Consider the following 17,911-nt stretch of genomic DNA (forward strand, 5'->3'; position numbering starts at 1 on the left):
TGGTGGATTTGCTCTGCTTGCTACTCCTGCATTGGACTGGTTGGCTGCGGTGAGGCTGGGATAGTTAGATCGTCCCCCAGCATCGCCCTCGGAGGGAGAACGCCTTAGGTGAAGGGAGGAGAATCTCCATCAACTTAAGGACCAAGTGAGGGTAGGCCAGGGTTGCAGAGGAAAGGCCTCCAGAGGAAACTGTCCAGAGGATGCAGGTAATCGGCCAGGCGACAAGCGATAAGTCCTCCGCTATCCCAGAGTGCTCCGGAACCCGGAAGTCCCTGGCTTCCCGGAAGTGCCGGGCTGGCTGACAGAGCGGAACCTTGCGACACTTCTGCAGCTGGAAGGCTGGTGATCTGGGTCCCCGCTTGAAGCCTGGAGGGGTCCGAATTGGGCTGTTGTGTGGATCCAGTGGGCCCGGGTGGCGGGATGATGGAGGAAGAAGAACTGGAGTTCGTGGAGGAGCTGGAAGCGGTGCTGCAGCTCACGCCCGAAGTGCAGCTCGCCATAGAGCAGGTGAGCGTCCCGCCCCCTGAGGGCAGGGAATGAGGAGGATGGGGCGACCCTGAGTAGGCTGGGAGGGGAAGAAGGGGGCTGGACAGAAAAGAAAAGAGAAAGCGTTGATTGAGGGAGGTAGCGTGGGAAGGGATTTCTGAATTAAAGAGCTCTTTGCAGGCCTTGGTTGTCTTGGTTGAGCACCTTGGTGGGTTTGGGCATGGAAACTGGACGCCCTAAAGGGATAAACCTAAAAGAGATTCATGGTTGGCAGCTTCAAACTTGTAGGGTGGATGGTTCGCTCACAGCCCCGGCTAAAGTGCCATAGCATCGGTTGCTCAGGCTAGCTCTTTAAAGAGAGGTGGGATCTATTTAGGTTCCTAGATGGCGCGATGGATAAAGGCGCTGGTCTGTCAGTTAAAGCGCTGTGTGTCAACCAAAAGGTCAGTCTTTCGAGTCCACCAGTCGCTCTGCGGGAGAAAGATGTGACATTCTGCTTCTCAACCAATTGACAGCTGTGCAAACCCTTCGAGACAGTTCTGCGCCAACCTTTGCAGTAGTTCTGAGTCAGAAAGGACCCAAAGACAATGGGTTGGGTTGGGTTTTGGGGTCACTTTAATTTCTGAAGCAGAAGACTGAGCATGGAGAAATTTGACAGGAGACTTTTTACCATGCTTCAGAAGCTGAGAATCCTTACAAGTGAGTAGTTTGAGTTGGATAAAGAGTATTCTCACAAAGGCCTCCCGTCTCTGTAGGAACTCTTTAGTTGATGACAGTTGCTTTTCAAGTTTACGGTAAAGATCAAGCACTGCAGCCTTCGGTATGGATTACATCTTAAGAAAACAACAAAACATGGCGAGGAGGGCTTTTTTCCCCGTCTGTTTTTTTCAGTAAGGTATTGATGGAGCCTTCGTAGCAGAGTGTTAAAAGCTTTTAGTTCAGTGGTTCCAAATGATCTCTGGGAGAAAAATGTGACACTCGGCTCCAGTAGATAACACAGGCTTGGAAACCCTATATGGTTCTGTTATGTAGTGTTGCCGTGTGTCAGAGTTACAAGAAGTTTTTCTTGCCTCTTAGTTTGAGTTCTAGCATATTGTTTCTGAAAGAGGGAGAAAAATCTCCCTAAAAGAAGAGGAAACTTAAACGGGGGTGGAGGTGGGGTGTGGGGGGGGGGGGGAGGGTAAAATTTAAAGAAAAGAAGAGGAAACTTAAGAAAATGGAAGATAACTTTAAAAATCTAACTCACCGCTTATAGTTTTTACTGTAGTCACGGTCCATCGGGTTTCTGGGCCTGGAAATCTTTATGGAAGGAGATGGCCCATCTTTCTCCCCTGTAATAGCTAGAAAAAGAAACAGAAAAAAAGACAACCATCTGCCAGAAAGAGACACACAGTATAGTTCAGTGGCTAGATTTGAACCAGGCCTACCCTTTTGGTTAATAGCACATTTTATACATTACACTATGAGAGCTCTTTATTCTAGTGAGCACTGGGAAGTATTTGCAAGCAAAACATTACTGCTAGTAGTACTAGTTAACATTTGTTGAGCATTAATCCTTATGATGGGTCTACCGCTGTGCTATTTAATTTACTTATGTTTTGTAATTTGCATAGTTTTGTTTTATAGATTTTTGAATGAAGGTGTTTCTAGGAGGAACTTTGGTGACACAGTTTGCTCTTGACTGCTAACCTAAAGGTCTGTGGTTTGAATCCACTGAGTGGTAGTATGGAAAGAAATCCTGGCTATCCGCTTCTGTTACGTTTGCAGCTGACAGAACCCAGTGGAGCAGTTCTATTCTCTTAACACAGGAAGTCTCTAAGAATTGGAGTCAACTTGATGGCAACGAGTTTGGCTTTAGTTTGGTGTTTCCAGGATTGTTTCATCCTAAACACATTTGCACATCCCAAGGATGCCAAAACATTGGAAAAGGTTTATGCTGCACACCTCTATCTTCCAGAAGAAGACAATACACAGCTTAGTTGGACCTGTTGTTTGGTGTCCTCTACTCGACTGCAACTCATAATGATTCTATGAACAACAGACTGAAATCTTGCCTAATATGCTCAAGCCCATTGTTATGTCACTATATTAGTCTCTGTCGTTTTAAGGGTCTTACTCTCCTTTGCTGACATCTCCTTTTCCAAACATGATTTCTTTATCTAAGAACTGATGCCTCCCAGCAGCATGCCCAAAGTAGATGAGATAAAGTTTTACTATCTTTGCCTCTAAGGGCTATTGTGACTGTACTTCTTTCAAGACAGAATTGTCCTTTTGATAGTATGCTCAATATTCTTCACCAATACCACAATTGAAACACATCAGTTAGTCTACAGTTTCTGTATTTATAGTATAACTTTCACATACAAAAGAAGCAATTCAAGGGGGGGGGAAGAAGAACTGGGGAGGAGGGTAGAGAAAATAGTGCAACAATGAATGAATGAAAACCCCAAATCTCTGTAAATGTTCATTAAAATTAATAAAATTTAATAATTAAAAAAAAAAGCAATTGAAAAATACTGTGGCTTGAGTCAGGTGTAAAACTAACATCCTTGCTCTTTAGCACTTTACATCAGTTTTCCCAGTATAATACATCTTTTTATTTCTTGTCTGCTACTTTCATTGGTGTTGTTTGTAGATCCAAGTAAAATAAAGTCCTTGACAACTCCAGTCTCCCATTTGTCATGTGTTGGCTATTGATCCAGTTGTGAGAATTTTGTTTTCTTGACGTTGAGGTGTAATCCATATTGAAAGTCTTTGATCTTTACTATAAAGTGCTTCAAGTCATCTTCCTTTTCTGCAAGCAAGCATGTTTCTTGTGCATAAAGTAGTTTGTTGATTGGATCTTGGTGGAAAGCAGAGAATAGAAGATGGGTACTTGTGATTTGAATTGTTTTTGGTTAAACATTCTTCTAGGTCTTATAGCCCTGGTCTGTCCACTTGCTGTGCCTACTCATGGTTGCTGTGAAGCTGAACACTGTGACACTGATGTGTCAAATGCAATAATGGTTACCCATGGTGGGCAGTGTTTGGTGGAGTTCCTTGATTATAACAAGCTTGAAAGCAGGAGTGGCATCCACTTCCAAAGTAGCTTGCCTCCAGAAGCCCTATGAACCTGGGGAAAGGATGAAAGTTGTACAAGTGTTCAGGTCTTTCGTTCATAGGGTCACTATGAGTTGCCACTTAACAACAGCTTGTGTTTTATGACTGCAAAGGAATTTGACTGTGTAAATCATGACAAATTATAGATAACATTGAAAAGAGTGGAAACTCCAGAACACTTAATTGTGTTTATGCGAAGTCTGTATATAGACCAAGAATAGAATAAGGGGGTACTGCATTGTTTAAAATCAGGAAGGGTGTATCAGCCTTATGCTGTTACTCTATACCTGTTCAATACTTGTTGTTGGGTACTGTAGAGTCAGATCTGACCCATAGCTGACCTTCTGGTGGGTTTTCAGAGATTGTCCATCCTTTTTCCACAGAGCAGCTGGTGGCCTTGCACCTCAACCTTATGCTGAACTAATCTTAGAAGCTGGACTGTGTGATGAAGAATGTGGCATCAGAATTGGAGGAATACTCCTCAACAGTCTTATGTGCAGAGAGTGAAGAAGACTTTTTGGTCCTAATGGGCTCAGATAAATAATGCCTTTGATTTTTATTTGACTTACAGAGGTCTCAGAAGAACAGGTGCACTTTTTCTTCAGAATTTGATTACATTGTAATGATGATTTACTTAGTAGGCAGACATTTTGATGTTATGAAGACATTTAGAATTTTTCCTTACTGTCAGAATTTAAGATAGAATTCTGCAGACAACAATTGTGCAATAGTTATGGAACAGTACATTTATAAAGAGAAGTGATAAGTGTTTTCTCAGGAATTAGAATAATAATCACTACAGACAGATTCCCAAACAGCATATGATTAAGAGGCAATGATAATGGAGGAAGTTCAGGCTTCTCTGAAGGACTTGACAAAAAAATAAAACCTCAGGAATTGATGGAATACCAATTGACATATTCCAGCAAACAGATGGTGTCCTGGATGTGCTCACCAGGTTGTGTTAAGAAATCTGGAGGCCTGGCCAGCTGACTGGAAGCGATCCATATTTATTCCCATTCCAAAAAAAAGGTGACCTGACAGTGTGTGGAAATTATCAAACAATATCAAGAATTTCACACAAACTAGCAAAATCCTGCTGAAAATTATCCAGAAATGACTAGTACATTGACCAGAATTACAGGCTGCATTTAGAAGAGATTGTGGCACTAGAGACACTACTACCAATGTCAGATGGATTTTGGCAGGAAGCAAAGAGTGCCAGAGAAATGTCTGTGTTTCTTTGATTACACAAAAACATTTGATTGTGTGGATCACAACAAATTATGGCTAACCTTGAGGAAAATAGGAATACCAGAACACTTGATTGTACTTATTTGAAACCTATACTTGGACCGGGAAGCAGTCCTCAGAACAGAGCAAGGAAACACTATGGTTCAAAATTAGGAAGGGAGTGTGTCAGGGATGAATCCTGTCTCCATATCATTTCATTCTATATGCAGAACAGATCATTTGGAAAGTAGGGCATTATGAGGAGGAATCTTTATCAGGATTGGAGATAGACTCATTAACAACCTACATTATGCAGATGACACAACCTTGCTTGCTGAAACTGAGGAGGACCTGAAGCACTTGCTGCAGAAGGACAAGGCTGAAGTCTTCAATATATCTTAAAGCTCAACATCAAGAAAAGATTCTTACCACCGGGCAGCACTATGCCAGATCAACACTCTTGGCATCAGCAGTCAGGAAATTAAAAGATGAATTGCATTGGCAAAATCTGCTGTTATATACCTCTGCAGAGTACTGAAAAGCAACAGTGTTAGTCTAAAGACTAAGGAGTGCCTAATCATTGTCTTCACTATTACTTGCTATGCATCAGAGAGCTGGACAAAAACATAGGGATGACAGAAGAAGAATCGATGCCTTTGAATTGTGGTGTTGGAGAGGAGTCTTAAACATTGGCCACCAAGAAAATGATTAGATTTGTTTTGGAAAGGGTGAAACCAAGTTTCTCCTTGGAGGCTAGGATTTTGAAGCTCTGTCTCACATAATTTGGGCACGTGGCCAGGATGGGGACCAGTCCATGGAGAAGAACATCATGCCTGGAAGGATGGAGGGACAGCACAGGAGAGGAAGACCTCGGATGAGATGGATTGATACCGTAACTGGGGCAATGGGGATTGTTGTGTCAGAATCAGTGATACTGGTGCAGGACAGTGCTACAAGGTTGCTGCGGGTTGCAAAGATTCGACAGCACATAACAACAACAAGAACAACAACAGCAGTGGTGGTTTTCTTCAGCACTGGAATAGATTATTTTTTAAAAAATTATTACTTGAAGAGATAATTGGCTTGTTAGGGATTGGGGGCCTGATTATATGGCGACATATTAATACCTAAGGTAGCACTTAGGGGTAGTGAGAGAGAGTTGAGCAGAAACCATCCAGCTTGAAGAAGTAGATATTTCTCTTATACTTGCCAAGGGGTGTACACTCAGTGTCAGACCAACTTAACAGCATTTCCTTTGGTGAATGAGTATACTTGAGAGTGTATAAATGACATGTGCCTGTGATGTACTCTTCAGAGTCTCTTCTGACATCCATTTTGGTCTTTTCTTCCTCCTCTGTCTTTGTAACGACCCTTTGCTCTCTTCATGGATGATAGATATCTTTTGATGTCATCCCACAATTCATTTGGTCTTTTATTATTTAGAGTTCAGTATGTCAAATCTATTCGTGAGATGATTTTTACATTCCTATGCGATAGATCCAATATCATATTATGGTTATTGTGGACTTGTTTTTGTTTTCTTCAGCTTCAGTTTGAACTTGATATTGATTGCCTGTTTCATAGTCAGCAACTGGCCTATTTTGACTGCTGATACTGAGCTTTTCCAGTGATTTTTTTTCCCCTATGGGTTTAGTCAGTTTGATTCCTATGCAGGCCATCAGGTGAAGTCCATATGTATAGTCACCACCTGTGTTTCTTATATAAGATATTTGTGATGAATAAATAAAAAGAATACATAAAATTCAATCATTCGATCTCCATCCTCATTTCTGTCTCCAAGTTGAAAATTTCTAATTATTATACCTTCTTCGTTTCCAACTTTTACATTCCAGTCACCAATTATTACATTAATACATCTTGACTGCATGTTTGGTCAATTCCAGACTGCAAAAGTTGGTAGAATTCCTCAATTTCCTCAGCTTGGCTTTAGCTGTTGATGCATATATTTGAATAACACTTTTATTAACAGATCTTCCTTGTACACATATGGATATACTGCAGCATTGTACTTCATGATAAATCTTGCAAAGTTCTTTTTTTTTTAAACTGTGAATGCAGCACTATTAATATGTCCTCTTTAACATTTCATTCCTGGCATAATACATCATATAATTGTCTGATTCAAAGTAGCCAATTTCAGCTCACAAATACTTAGAATGAAATGCCTGGCTATCTTTATGAGTTCCATTTCATTTTTGACAACTTCCAGTTTTCTTTTAGTCCGGCTTTGTACATTCTACATCCCAGTTATTAGTGGATGTTTTCAGCTGTCTCTCCTCATTTTTGAATGACTTCTCATCTGGGCTTTACCACTAATGCTATAGGTATTTGAGTTCCTCTATTGTTCTTAGGGTTTTTGAAGACCTTTTATTTCAGAAGTGGATGGCCAATCCTTCTTTCTAAGTCTATCTTAATCAGGGAGCTCTGCTGAAACCTGTCCACTGTGGGTGACCCTGATGGCATTTGAAATACTAGTGGTAGAGCTTCTAGCATTAAAGCAACCCACAAATTACCCCTGTACAGCAAACTGACAAACAAGTGTTGTTACATAAGAGCAAACACTAAACAAACAAGCATATCTGCACCTTAGCTGTAAAATAAGTAGCAGCATGCAAATCCCTCCCCCAGTTCAGCAAACTGACCTTAAGTGTTACACCTTTTAACAGCAAACTGTAGAAACAGTCATATATACAAATATCATGACACAGGACAACCCTGTCTCCAAAGTCAGCAATGATGTCAGTTTAAAGACACAGTGCATCTGATGCAAGCCATTGTTTTTCTGATCACTTATGCATCTGAGAGCTGAGTGGTAAATAAGGGTGACAGTAGAATTGATGCCTTTTGAGTTGTGGTGTCCCATGGACTGCCAAAAGAACAAATAAATATGTCAGTGCAACCAGAGTGTTCCTTGGAGGCAAGGATGGTGAAGCTTCATCTCACATACTTTGGGCATATTGTTAGGAGAGGCTCTTCCCTTTGAAAGAGACATCATGCTTGAAAAGGTAGAGGGTCAATGAAAGAGAGAATGACTCAGCAAGATGGAATAATACAGTATCTGTGGCAGTGGGCTCAAATGTATCAGCAATGATGAGGATAGCACAGGATAGGACAGGGTTCAGATCACTTGTTCATAGGGTTGCTGTAAGTTAAAAGTATAGATGTTAAAAACTGAAGATTTAAAAAAACAAAAAACTGAAGATTTACTTTAATAGCTATTTCATTGAGCATTTGTTATATGTAAAGCATTATAAAATGGAAAAAAATATTTTTCTCCTCTTCAATCAGTGGGAGGAAACAATGCATAATAAAAGGCAGGAAGATGAGAGTTCTTTGTAATCCCCTCTTTCTGTATAGGTATTTCCAAGCCAGGATCCTCTGGATCGAGCAGACTTCAATGCTGTGGAATACATCAATACCTTGTTCCCAACTGAGCAAGTAAGTCTAGAGTCTTCATATCCTGCTTCTAGGGACTTCTGACGCATCCCGAGTGTTATGATTGACATATTATATTCTACTTATTACTATACATATTATACTCTTAAGGAACTTTGACAAACATGTAAGATTCAAACTGTTGTCATTGTAACTAAACTGTAGGGTTAATTAAATTGCTGTAATACAATTATTTTTATAGTGAACATATTATTAGGAATTGTATCTTGAAGTTTAGAGAGTCTATCACAAATTTTCCATAGTAAATTAAGAAGCAGAAAATTTTTTAAATGTAAAGGGGAAATTGAAGGTGGGCTGGGTAGTCATAAAGCCACTTAATTTGACCCACTTCCCCCCCCCCGATAATCTTTTTAAAAAGTTTTTAAATTTGTTTGTGCACAAAATTCATATATATTGTTTCACTCTTTCCTCTATTCACATTGTGTTTCATACAGTCATAATACATTGTGTTTTGTAAAATTCATCACCATGGATCTATGCCTACCATTACCCTCTCTTTTGAGGTCCCCAATGGATCTTTGCTAATTCCTTCACCCCTGGTGATTTTCCCCTTCTTTACCCTCAACCTTCCTTCCCTGCCCCTCCCCCTTTGGACTTTTATATGATCCCTTTTTAAGATGTACACAGTCAGACTTTATGTTCTGTTTTCTCAGTTGATTTGTCTGTACAGATTTTTTTTAACCAAATAATATTTTTGAGAGTGAAGGCTATATAAAATGTATATATTTCAGTACTAATGTAACTAAACTTTATAGTATTTACTATGTAAATAAAGAGTATAAGTAGATATTTCTGCTACCCCAATGAATAATATTGCAAATTGCGTGGGGATAAGCACATCCTTCTCTGCTAATCAGGGAGCTCAGGTGGCCTAGCGGTGAGAAGCTGTGCTGTAGTCCCAAAGGCACACTTTTGAATCTACCAGCTGCTCTGAGGGAGAAGGATGGGTAGTCTTCTTCCATGCCATTTCCTGCCTCTGAAAACCTGTTGGAGAGTCAGTCATGGATAGATTCTGTTGTGACAGCACACAATACATACAATAACAATGACTCTGCTAATCTAGACAGTGCCTGTTGAAGAACGGTTTTTTACAGAGAAATGACTTGATCCGATTCACATTTAAAAATTCCATCTGGCATCAGCGTGGAGAATAAAGAAAGGCACACAAAGCTGGAAGCCTAGACCAGTTTAGGGGTGATTGAGATGATGATGGGAAGTTGGGTGAAGACTACAGAGTGTAAAGAACAAGATCTGACAGCTGTGGAGGGGTTAGAAGTCACAGAATTTGGTGCCCAAAGGGTGAAGAAACAGTAGAATCTAAAATTTAGTTTTTGATTTGCTTGTCACAAAAACACTTAACTCTCTGTGTGTCTCTATGAGAAATTGAAGGGTGGAGTATTGAGCAAGACTTGGGTCTCCCTAGGATAGAGCTTACAGTCTATATTATACTTAGTACTTATTTAATTAAAATATAAGTAAATTATTATAAAGTTGCAAAGACTTGAGCTTGCAAGTGAGTGTCCAAGGTATGACTGGTCTCTATCCTGGATCAACAGAGGAAGGGAACTCAGGAGTTGGAGGAGAAAATGTTTATGTGACTATTGAACTGCTGTTTCCCTTCCCCTGAGACCAAAAGCACTGGGTGATACCTGGCTACCATTTACTGACCATTTTGATCAGAGAATTTTCAGTAGATTCTTGGATCAAGAGGCAGGGAAAATGTAGAATAAATTAAAATTATCATAGACCAGATTTCACAGATAATGGAGGGAGATTGGATGAGCTCCTATAACTGTTGCCCTTAAATGAAAAATATCCTCTGTAAATCTTTAAACCAAACAATATTGTTGTTGGTATGTGCTGTGGAGTTGGAACTGACTCATCGCTGATCATCAGCCAGTTTTCAGAGGCTACAAATTGCATGGGAAGAGATTTCCCATCTTTTTCCTGCAGAGGAAATGGCAAATTCGAGCCACCAATAGTTTCAAACCAAACAATAGTTTAGCTTAATTAGTAAAGAAGTCTGCCTTGAGCATGGTAGTATTTTAAGGAAGGATCTGTAAGACAGCAAATTGACAACAGTCATTAAAAAAAACAAACAAAAACAGTCATTCAAAAGGTTAAAAGCTCAGAAAAGGAGGGTGAGAATGGTTGTACAACTTAAAGAATTTAATCATACATACGTAGAACTTCTTGAATTAGTGTATATTTTGCTGTGTGCATTTTCAACAACAGCAACAAGTTAAAAAGACTTATTTATGTGTATTGCTACGTGTTTCTGCTTATCCTCAGTTGTAGTTGATTGCTGTTGATTTGAGCACAATTCATAGTGACCCTATGAACAAAAGGCCTGAAGCCTTTCTATAATTATCACCTTTTCTCCAAGTTCATAGAGTTTCCAGAAGCATGTGATTTAGGAAGTGGATGCCACACCTGCGTTCAAACCTGTCTTAAACTGGGAGCTCCACCAAACTGTCCATCATGGACAGCCGTTATGGCATTTTGACCCCCCCAATAGCACAAGGTTCAGGATAATAGCAAACCCACATTACCTCAGTACAGAAAATTGACAGAAGAGTGCTGTACAACTTAGAAGAATGTTCCTCCAAAATAAAATAACACTAGGCCCTCAGGCCCAACCAGCTTTTAAATACAGTGTGTGTGTGTGTGTGTGTGTGTGTGTGTGTGTGTGTGTGTGTGTGTGTGTAGCCTTTATATAACTGTTGTCATTTCTCAGAGAAGTCCTAATTTCTACAACTATTGTCTTGTTGTTGTTATGTGCTGTCAAAGTGACTTGTGACCCATAGTAACCCTATGTTCAGTAGCCCTGAAACCTGCTCCATCCTGTGCCAACCTTAGTGTCTCTGACATACCTACCCACATCACCGCAGTCACTGAGTCAGTCCATCTCATTGAGGGTCTTCCTCTTTTGCATTCTCCTTCCATCCTTCCTAGCATGACGTCCCTCTCCAAGGACTGGTCGCACCTTGCAACATGTCCAAAGTATGTCAGATGAAACCTCAGAATCTTTGCCTCTGAGGAGCAGTCTGATTTCACCCTCTCAGGATGAACCAGTTTGTATTTTATATTTAATACACTTCTCCAGCACCACAGCCCAAAGGCATCAATTCTCTTTCTATCATCCCTAGTCATTGTTCATCTTTCTGACATATAACAAGTCATTGTTCATCTTTCTGACATATAGCAAGTAATTGTGAAGAGTATGGCCTGGATCAGGCGCAACTATACTAATACTTAAAATGTGTGCCTCCTTTCTATATCATGCACTGCTGTAAGTGCTTAACAACCATACCACTTTACCACCCCACCCAAAAAAAAAAATTCATTCTTATTTTATGCTGAGAATGATGAGAGACACAGAAGATAAAATCAGCTTAAATCTAATAGCATTTCCAAGAAGCATAAGTGCTGAGTTGACGTAACACACAGGACTCTATGTTTAATCTGAGAGATCCAAAAAGACTTCCCTGAGTAAATGGCATTTAAGCTGAGTCATCTGTGTCAAGTTAAAGATTTTGGAATTTGATTTCTAGCCTAGCAGACTGGCTGGGTTTGTTGATACCTTTACCCTACATTGGGAGTAAGGAAGAAGAGCAGGTTTCCCTAGTGAATAATGGCAGCCAGACCCTAAACTCACAGCACTTGATTCCAACTTACGTCAACTCTTTATCAGATCTCTAAGATTGTCAATTTTTGTGAGAGGAGACTGCAGACTGCCCATCTTTGTCCTGAGAGTAGCTGGTAGATTCAAACTGCTCACCTTTCGGTTAACAGCTCAGTACATTACCCAGTATGCTACCAGGGCTCCTTGTTAGTGGCAGAGTTGGGTAAAAATCAAGATCCTCTGACAAGATCAACTGCTCACATGATGGTGTGACACTGGATTCTTCAATTAAAATAACTTCATTTTCCTGAGATTCCACTAACTCTTTTCTAAGTCTGTTCTTGGATTTCTGTCTGAAAATTCTGAGTAACATTGACTTGTTCGGAAGAGGTGTGAACTGTAAAATCTGACATCTCAACACTTGTGACCTGTTTCTCCTACCAGACTGGTTGAGGTTGCTGGTAATAATTCAAAACCATGATTCTGCATCATTCCCACTTCTTTCTGTTGAGAGAGAAAGAGGATTGATTCATGAAAGTGTATTTTGAAACTTGAATAAATATATAAAATGGTATCTTCTCTTCTCCATTGTTTTTGTTATCTCCTTTGAGTCACTTGCAATTCATAGCGACCCTGTGTACAACAGCTCTGAACCCTGCCCTATCCTGAGTCAATCGCACTGTCTCTGACACACCTTCCCTCGTTACCCCATCTCATCTGGGTCTTTCTCTCCTTTGCTGTCCCTCCACCCTTCTAATCATGATGTCCTTCTCCAAAGACTGGTCCCTCCTGGCAGTATGTTCTAAGTATGTGAGACAAAGTTTAAAAATCTTTACCCCCAAGGAGGAGCTTAGTTTCACCCGCTCCAGGATAGACCTGTTTGTTCTCTTGGTATTCCATGGTATATTCAAGACCCTTCTCCAGCACCACAACTCAAAGGCATCAATTCTTTTCCTGTCGTCCTTAGTCATTGTCCAGCTCTCAATGAATAGCAAGTAATTGTGAAGACCGTGGCTTGGATCAGGTGCATCTTAGTCCCTAGACTGATGTCATTGCTCTTCAATACTCTGGAGCGGTCTCTGACAGCAGATTTTCCCAGTGCAATTCATCTTTTGATTTCCTGACTGCTCGTGCCGTAAGAATTGATTGTGGAACCAAGCAAGCTGAAATAGTTCACAATCTCAATCTCTTCTCCATCTTTTATGCTGCCAGTTGGCCCAGTGGTGAGAATCTTTGTTTTTGTGATGTTTAGATTCAATCCATATTGGAGACTGCAGTCCTTCAACAAATGCCTTAGGTCCTCCTCAGTTTCAGCAAGTGAGGTTGTGTCACCTGCATCTCTTCTCCATTAGGGGGCACCATTTCCTCACATTTAGTCCAAGTCTTAAAAAATAGTCTTATCGTTGTCTTAAAGACAGATAACTTTGTTATAATTTCAATAGCAAAGCATAGTCAATATCTGTAGGTTAGTAGGCACTCATAAGCAAAAGAAATATTAAAACTCCTTTGCATGGATTATAGCTGTTAGTATACATTTTACAGATGTCATTACTAATAAGAGTTATAACTGTTAGTATTTATGTCCTTCCAATAGTTTTCCTAATGAACTTATGTACTGAAATGTAATAATTTATTGAGAGGGGAAAAACCCCATCATGCTGGAAAAGCAAAGTGTCAGAGAAAGCAAGGAAGGCCCTTAATAAGATGGATCGACATACTGACTGCAAGAGTGGACAGGGCAGAGGTGGTGAGGATGGCACAGGAGGGGGCCAGGTTCAGATCAGTTAGTTGTTCATGGGGTTTCCTATGATTTGTAGTCAGCTTGACGGCATCTGACAATAAACATCAACACAGCTAGAGTGCGGCACACGGATCTTAAGTGTACAGTTTGATGGCTTTTTAGAAAATAAATGCGAGCATCTAGCTACCACCTAGATGAAGAAATAAAAATGTGGAAAATAAAAACCTCAGAAGGTCTCTTTTTCTTTACAGCCATTACTTCCCCCTAAAATAACCACTGTCCTGGTTTCCAGTACCAGAGAACAGATTTACATGGTTTTGAACTATATAAATGGACTCAGAAGGAATATCCTCATGTGTCTGGCTTTTCTTGGCCAGCAGGATTTATGCATGTTGTTGTGTGTTGCAGTAGTTCATCCTACTGTGTGGCCATGGCACAGCCCTACACACCAGGGCTCAGCAGACGTTTTGGCAAAGGGCTGAGGGTAAATATTGTAGACTTTGTGGACCACATGGTCTCCATCACGCCCACCCAGGGCGGACATTGCAGACAGAGCAGAAATGGTCAGTGGCCCTGTGTAAGTGAGTGGGCATGATTATGTTCCAGTAAAACATTATTTACAAGAGCAGATGCTGGTCTGAATTTGGTACAAGCTGCCAGCCTGCTGCGTGTTAAGAAAAATAGTGAAAAAGGTAAAAGTGGTATCATATGGTATGATTACATTTTTTGAGTTTTCACAGAGAGAGATAGAAAGAGAGCAAGTCATTGCAGCTCATCATTTCCTTGTGAAAAGGGAATTCCCAGGAAGTGAAATAACAGCTGGACCCTCTTCCTTCTGTATTGCAGTCTCTGGCAAATATAGATGAAGTCGTGAACAAAATTAGACTGAGAATAAGGTAAGTAACCTCATCTGGCTTTTAATAGTTAATGAAAAATATGTTGTTTATCGCATCACATTCAGTTGGATTTGTCTGTGAGGACACTCAAATCAAGTTTGCTATATATGGTAATTTGGAAAAAGATGGTAATCTTTGTTCTGGGTCTCTGTTTGAATATTGTGGCCAGGGACTTGATTTTTGGTCAGTGTTCAGTTATTCATACAAAAGGAAGGAAGCAGTTGGAGAGGTCATCCAAAACAGTATATTATGAAAGATGACAAAAGCATTCTATTCTGTTCTTAATGGCCTTATTTCCCTAGTGAATTTACCTTTTTTGTATTCTTAAAGACTTGGATGTAAAAATGAACTTACTATGTATACTTTTTGGCCACATGCACATGAGGCTGAATTTGCTGTTTGACCTGAGTTGTTACGTGCCTGCAAGTCAGAACTGACTCATAACTGACCCTCCAGTGGGTTTCCAGGGGCAATAAACCTCATGAGAATTGATAGCCCACCTTTGTCCTACAGAGTAGGTGGTGGATTTGAACAGTGTGCCTTTGCATTGACAGTGCAGCTCTTTACCACTAGCCACTAGAGCTCAATTGAGCTGAGTAGTGACCTAGACATAAGTCTAGTGATCATTCAGTGATGATTTTGTCTAGTATGGTCATCAGGAGTGCATTGGCTGCCTTGTCCAGTAGTCTTGGTTTGATTTATGTAAATTTAGATTTCCAGTTTTGACATATAACAGATGCTCAATATTTGTATTGTATTATTGGGTTGATGTCTTTAAATATAAGGATTTTTTAAAAATGAGATTTTTAAAGATGATGCATTGATTTTAGAACTAGGAGATGATGATTCCCCCCCCGTCCCCGTGCAACTTTTTTCACCAAGTGCTTTATTGTGATACCTGCCTGTCTATATCTATCTCAATATCAAAACATTTGCCATTTTTTTCTATTTATTTATGATTACATATGATAGATAAACTTTGTTATCTATAAATAAATGCAGAAAAACCCAAACATTTGTTAACTCTTTCTAATTGCTTAATTCAGCAACATTGTTGATTTTATTGTACTATATAACTCTTCCCAGTACATATTACTGTTGTTGTTGATTGCTTTCAAGTCGCACGTGACTAATAGTGACCCTATGAACAAAAAGGCCTGAAACACCCCTACAATTATTGACATTTATCAAAGTTCATAGAGTTTCTGGAGGTATTTTGTTTAGGAAGTGGATGCCACTCCTGCTTCCAAACCTATCATAGTATGTTGTTATGTGCTGTGGAGTCACCTGTGATGTATAGTGACCATATGTACAGCAGCTCTGAACCCTTCCCTGTCCTGAGCCAGTCTCACTAATTCTGACACACCAACCCCATTGCCCCAGTTACTTTATCAATCCATGTCGTCCGGAGTCTTCCCCTCCTCCGCTGACTCCCCACCCTTCTGAGCGTGATGTCTTTCTCTAAGGACCAGTCTCTTCTGCTCATGTGCCCAAAATAAGTGAGGCGGAGCTTCAAAATCCTAGCCTCCAAGGAAGGACTTGGTTTAACCCTCTCCAAGACAGTCCTGTTTGTTTTCTTGCTGTCCATGGTATGTATAAGACCCTTCTCCAGGACCACATCTTAAAGGCATCTCTTCTTCTGTCATCCTTAGTCATTGTCCAACTCTCTTAAGCATATCAAGTAATTGAGAAGACCATGGCCTGGATTAGGTGCACCTTTGTCTCTAGACGAACATCGTTGCTCTTCAGCACTATGTACAGTTAAATTATTCCTTCAGCATTACCAGAAAGTGTTTCCTAAGCAAAAACTTAACCCCTTTCTCTTACCTCCCTCCTCTGATAATCACTAGTAATCTTTGATCTCTATGTATTGCCTTTCTCGTACATTGAACTCCTACATTATCTGTCCTTTAGTGCATGACTTATTTCACTCTGCATGTTTTCAGGGTTCATCTGTGTTGTAGCATGTAACAGGACAACAATTCTCTTTATGGCTGAATGCTATTCCATTGGGTGTATAGACTACACTTAAAAAGAATAAATTTGGGGAGCTCTGGTGGCCTAGTGGCAAGAAGCTGTACTGTAATCCCAAAGGTACATGGTTTGAATCCACCAGATGCTCTGCCAGAGAAGGAGGGACAATTTCCTCCTGTACCAGTCAGATCTGATTTGACGGTACATGCACAAAAAATAATAAAAATTAAAAAAAAAAATAATAAAAAAAGAATAAATTTACAGAAAGAATTCTTCAAAATAATACCCACTGCCATTGCATTTCCATGGCTGTAAATTTTTCACAGAGACTGCCCATTTTTGTTAGTAACATCTTATAGTTAATGTGTTGTACATGTTAAAATTAATGAACCAGTTGATAGAACAAATACAATTTGAATACAGTGAACCAGTTGATATAATGAATTGATACATTGTTATTGACTAAGGTCCATAGTTTACATTTAGGTTTTACTCTTTGTCTTTGTAGCCCTGTGGGTTTTAACAAACGGGTAGTATCAGGTGAGCTCTGGTGGCCTAGTGGCAGGAAAGTGCACTGCAATCCCAGAGGTGCACGGTTCAAATCCACCAGATGCTCTGCTGAAGAAGGAGGAACAATCGCCTCCTGTACCAGTCAGATCCAATTTGACGGTACACACATAAAAAGAATAAATAAATAAATTGTCTTTTAAAAAAAACAAACAAAAAAAAGGGTAGTATCATGTGTCTGCCATTGCAGTTTCATACAATCTAGTTTCACTGCCATAAAAATACCACATTTTACATGTCCACTTACCTATTGGTGGGCATTTAGATTGATTCCACCTTTTTAATACTGTGGGCAGTGCATCAGTGAACGACTGGTATACAACCTTTGGTTGGTTGGTTTTTTTTTTTTTTGTTTTTTTTAAAAGTGAAGACTTCACCCATGAATACAGTGCTTAGATGGGCGCCTTAGGAAATACAAAGATACCTCTTAATGTTTTTTGGACTTGAACTGTGAAAATTGAAGCATCTCCCACTAAATTGTCCAAGGGTTTTACAGAAAATGGAAACACTCTAAAGCAAAGTAAACAAAAAACAAACCAATAGCCACCGAGACCTGTTTTAACCCATGGTGCCCTCCGTGGTGTTTCTAAGGCTGTAAATCTATAGGAGGGAGCTCTGGTAGCTTGGAGCACAGGAAGCTGCTGACCCAAAAGGCCTCTCAGTTTGAATCTACCGGTGGCTCTGCAGGAGAAAGATGGGCAGCCTCCTCCTGTGTGATCCACGGTCCTGGAAACTTTCTGGAGGATCAGCTGTGAGAAGGTTCTAGCTTGACCTCACTGAGTGAGTGAGTGAGTGAGTGAGATCTTTGTGGGA

General features: G+C 40.2%; 1 protein-coding gene across 1 annotated transcript in view; it reads left to right on the top strand.

Moving 5' to 3' along the window:
* The first annotated feature begins 374 nt into the window (after positions 1 to 374).
* The window catches only part of VPS53 (vacuolar protein sorting 53 homolog (S. cerevisiae)), a 172,429-nt gene continuing 154,892 nt past the window's right edge, over positions 375 to 17,911 (top strand). Inside the window, exons 1-3 of the mRNA XM_006891010.1 lie at positions 375 to 507; positions 8,197 to 8,277; positions 14,508 to 14,557. Coding sequence (XP_006891072.1) covers positions 421 to 507; positions 8,197 to 8,277; positions 14,508 to 14,557 — 218 coding nt within the window. The 5' untranslated portion in view covers positions 375 to 420. The remainder of the gene's footprint in view (positions 508 to 8,196; positions 8,278 to 14,507; positions 14,558 to 17,911) is intronic.

Source organism: Elephantulus edwardii, unplaced genomic scaffold (assembly GCF_000299155.1).
Source record: "Elephantulus edwardii isolate Elephantulus edwardi_28Jun2011 unplaced genomic scaffold, EleEdw1.0 scaffold00094, whole genome shotgun sequence".
NCBI lineage: Eukaryota > Metazoa > Chordata > Mammalia > Macroscelidea > Macroscelididae > Elephantulus > Elephantulus edwardii.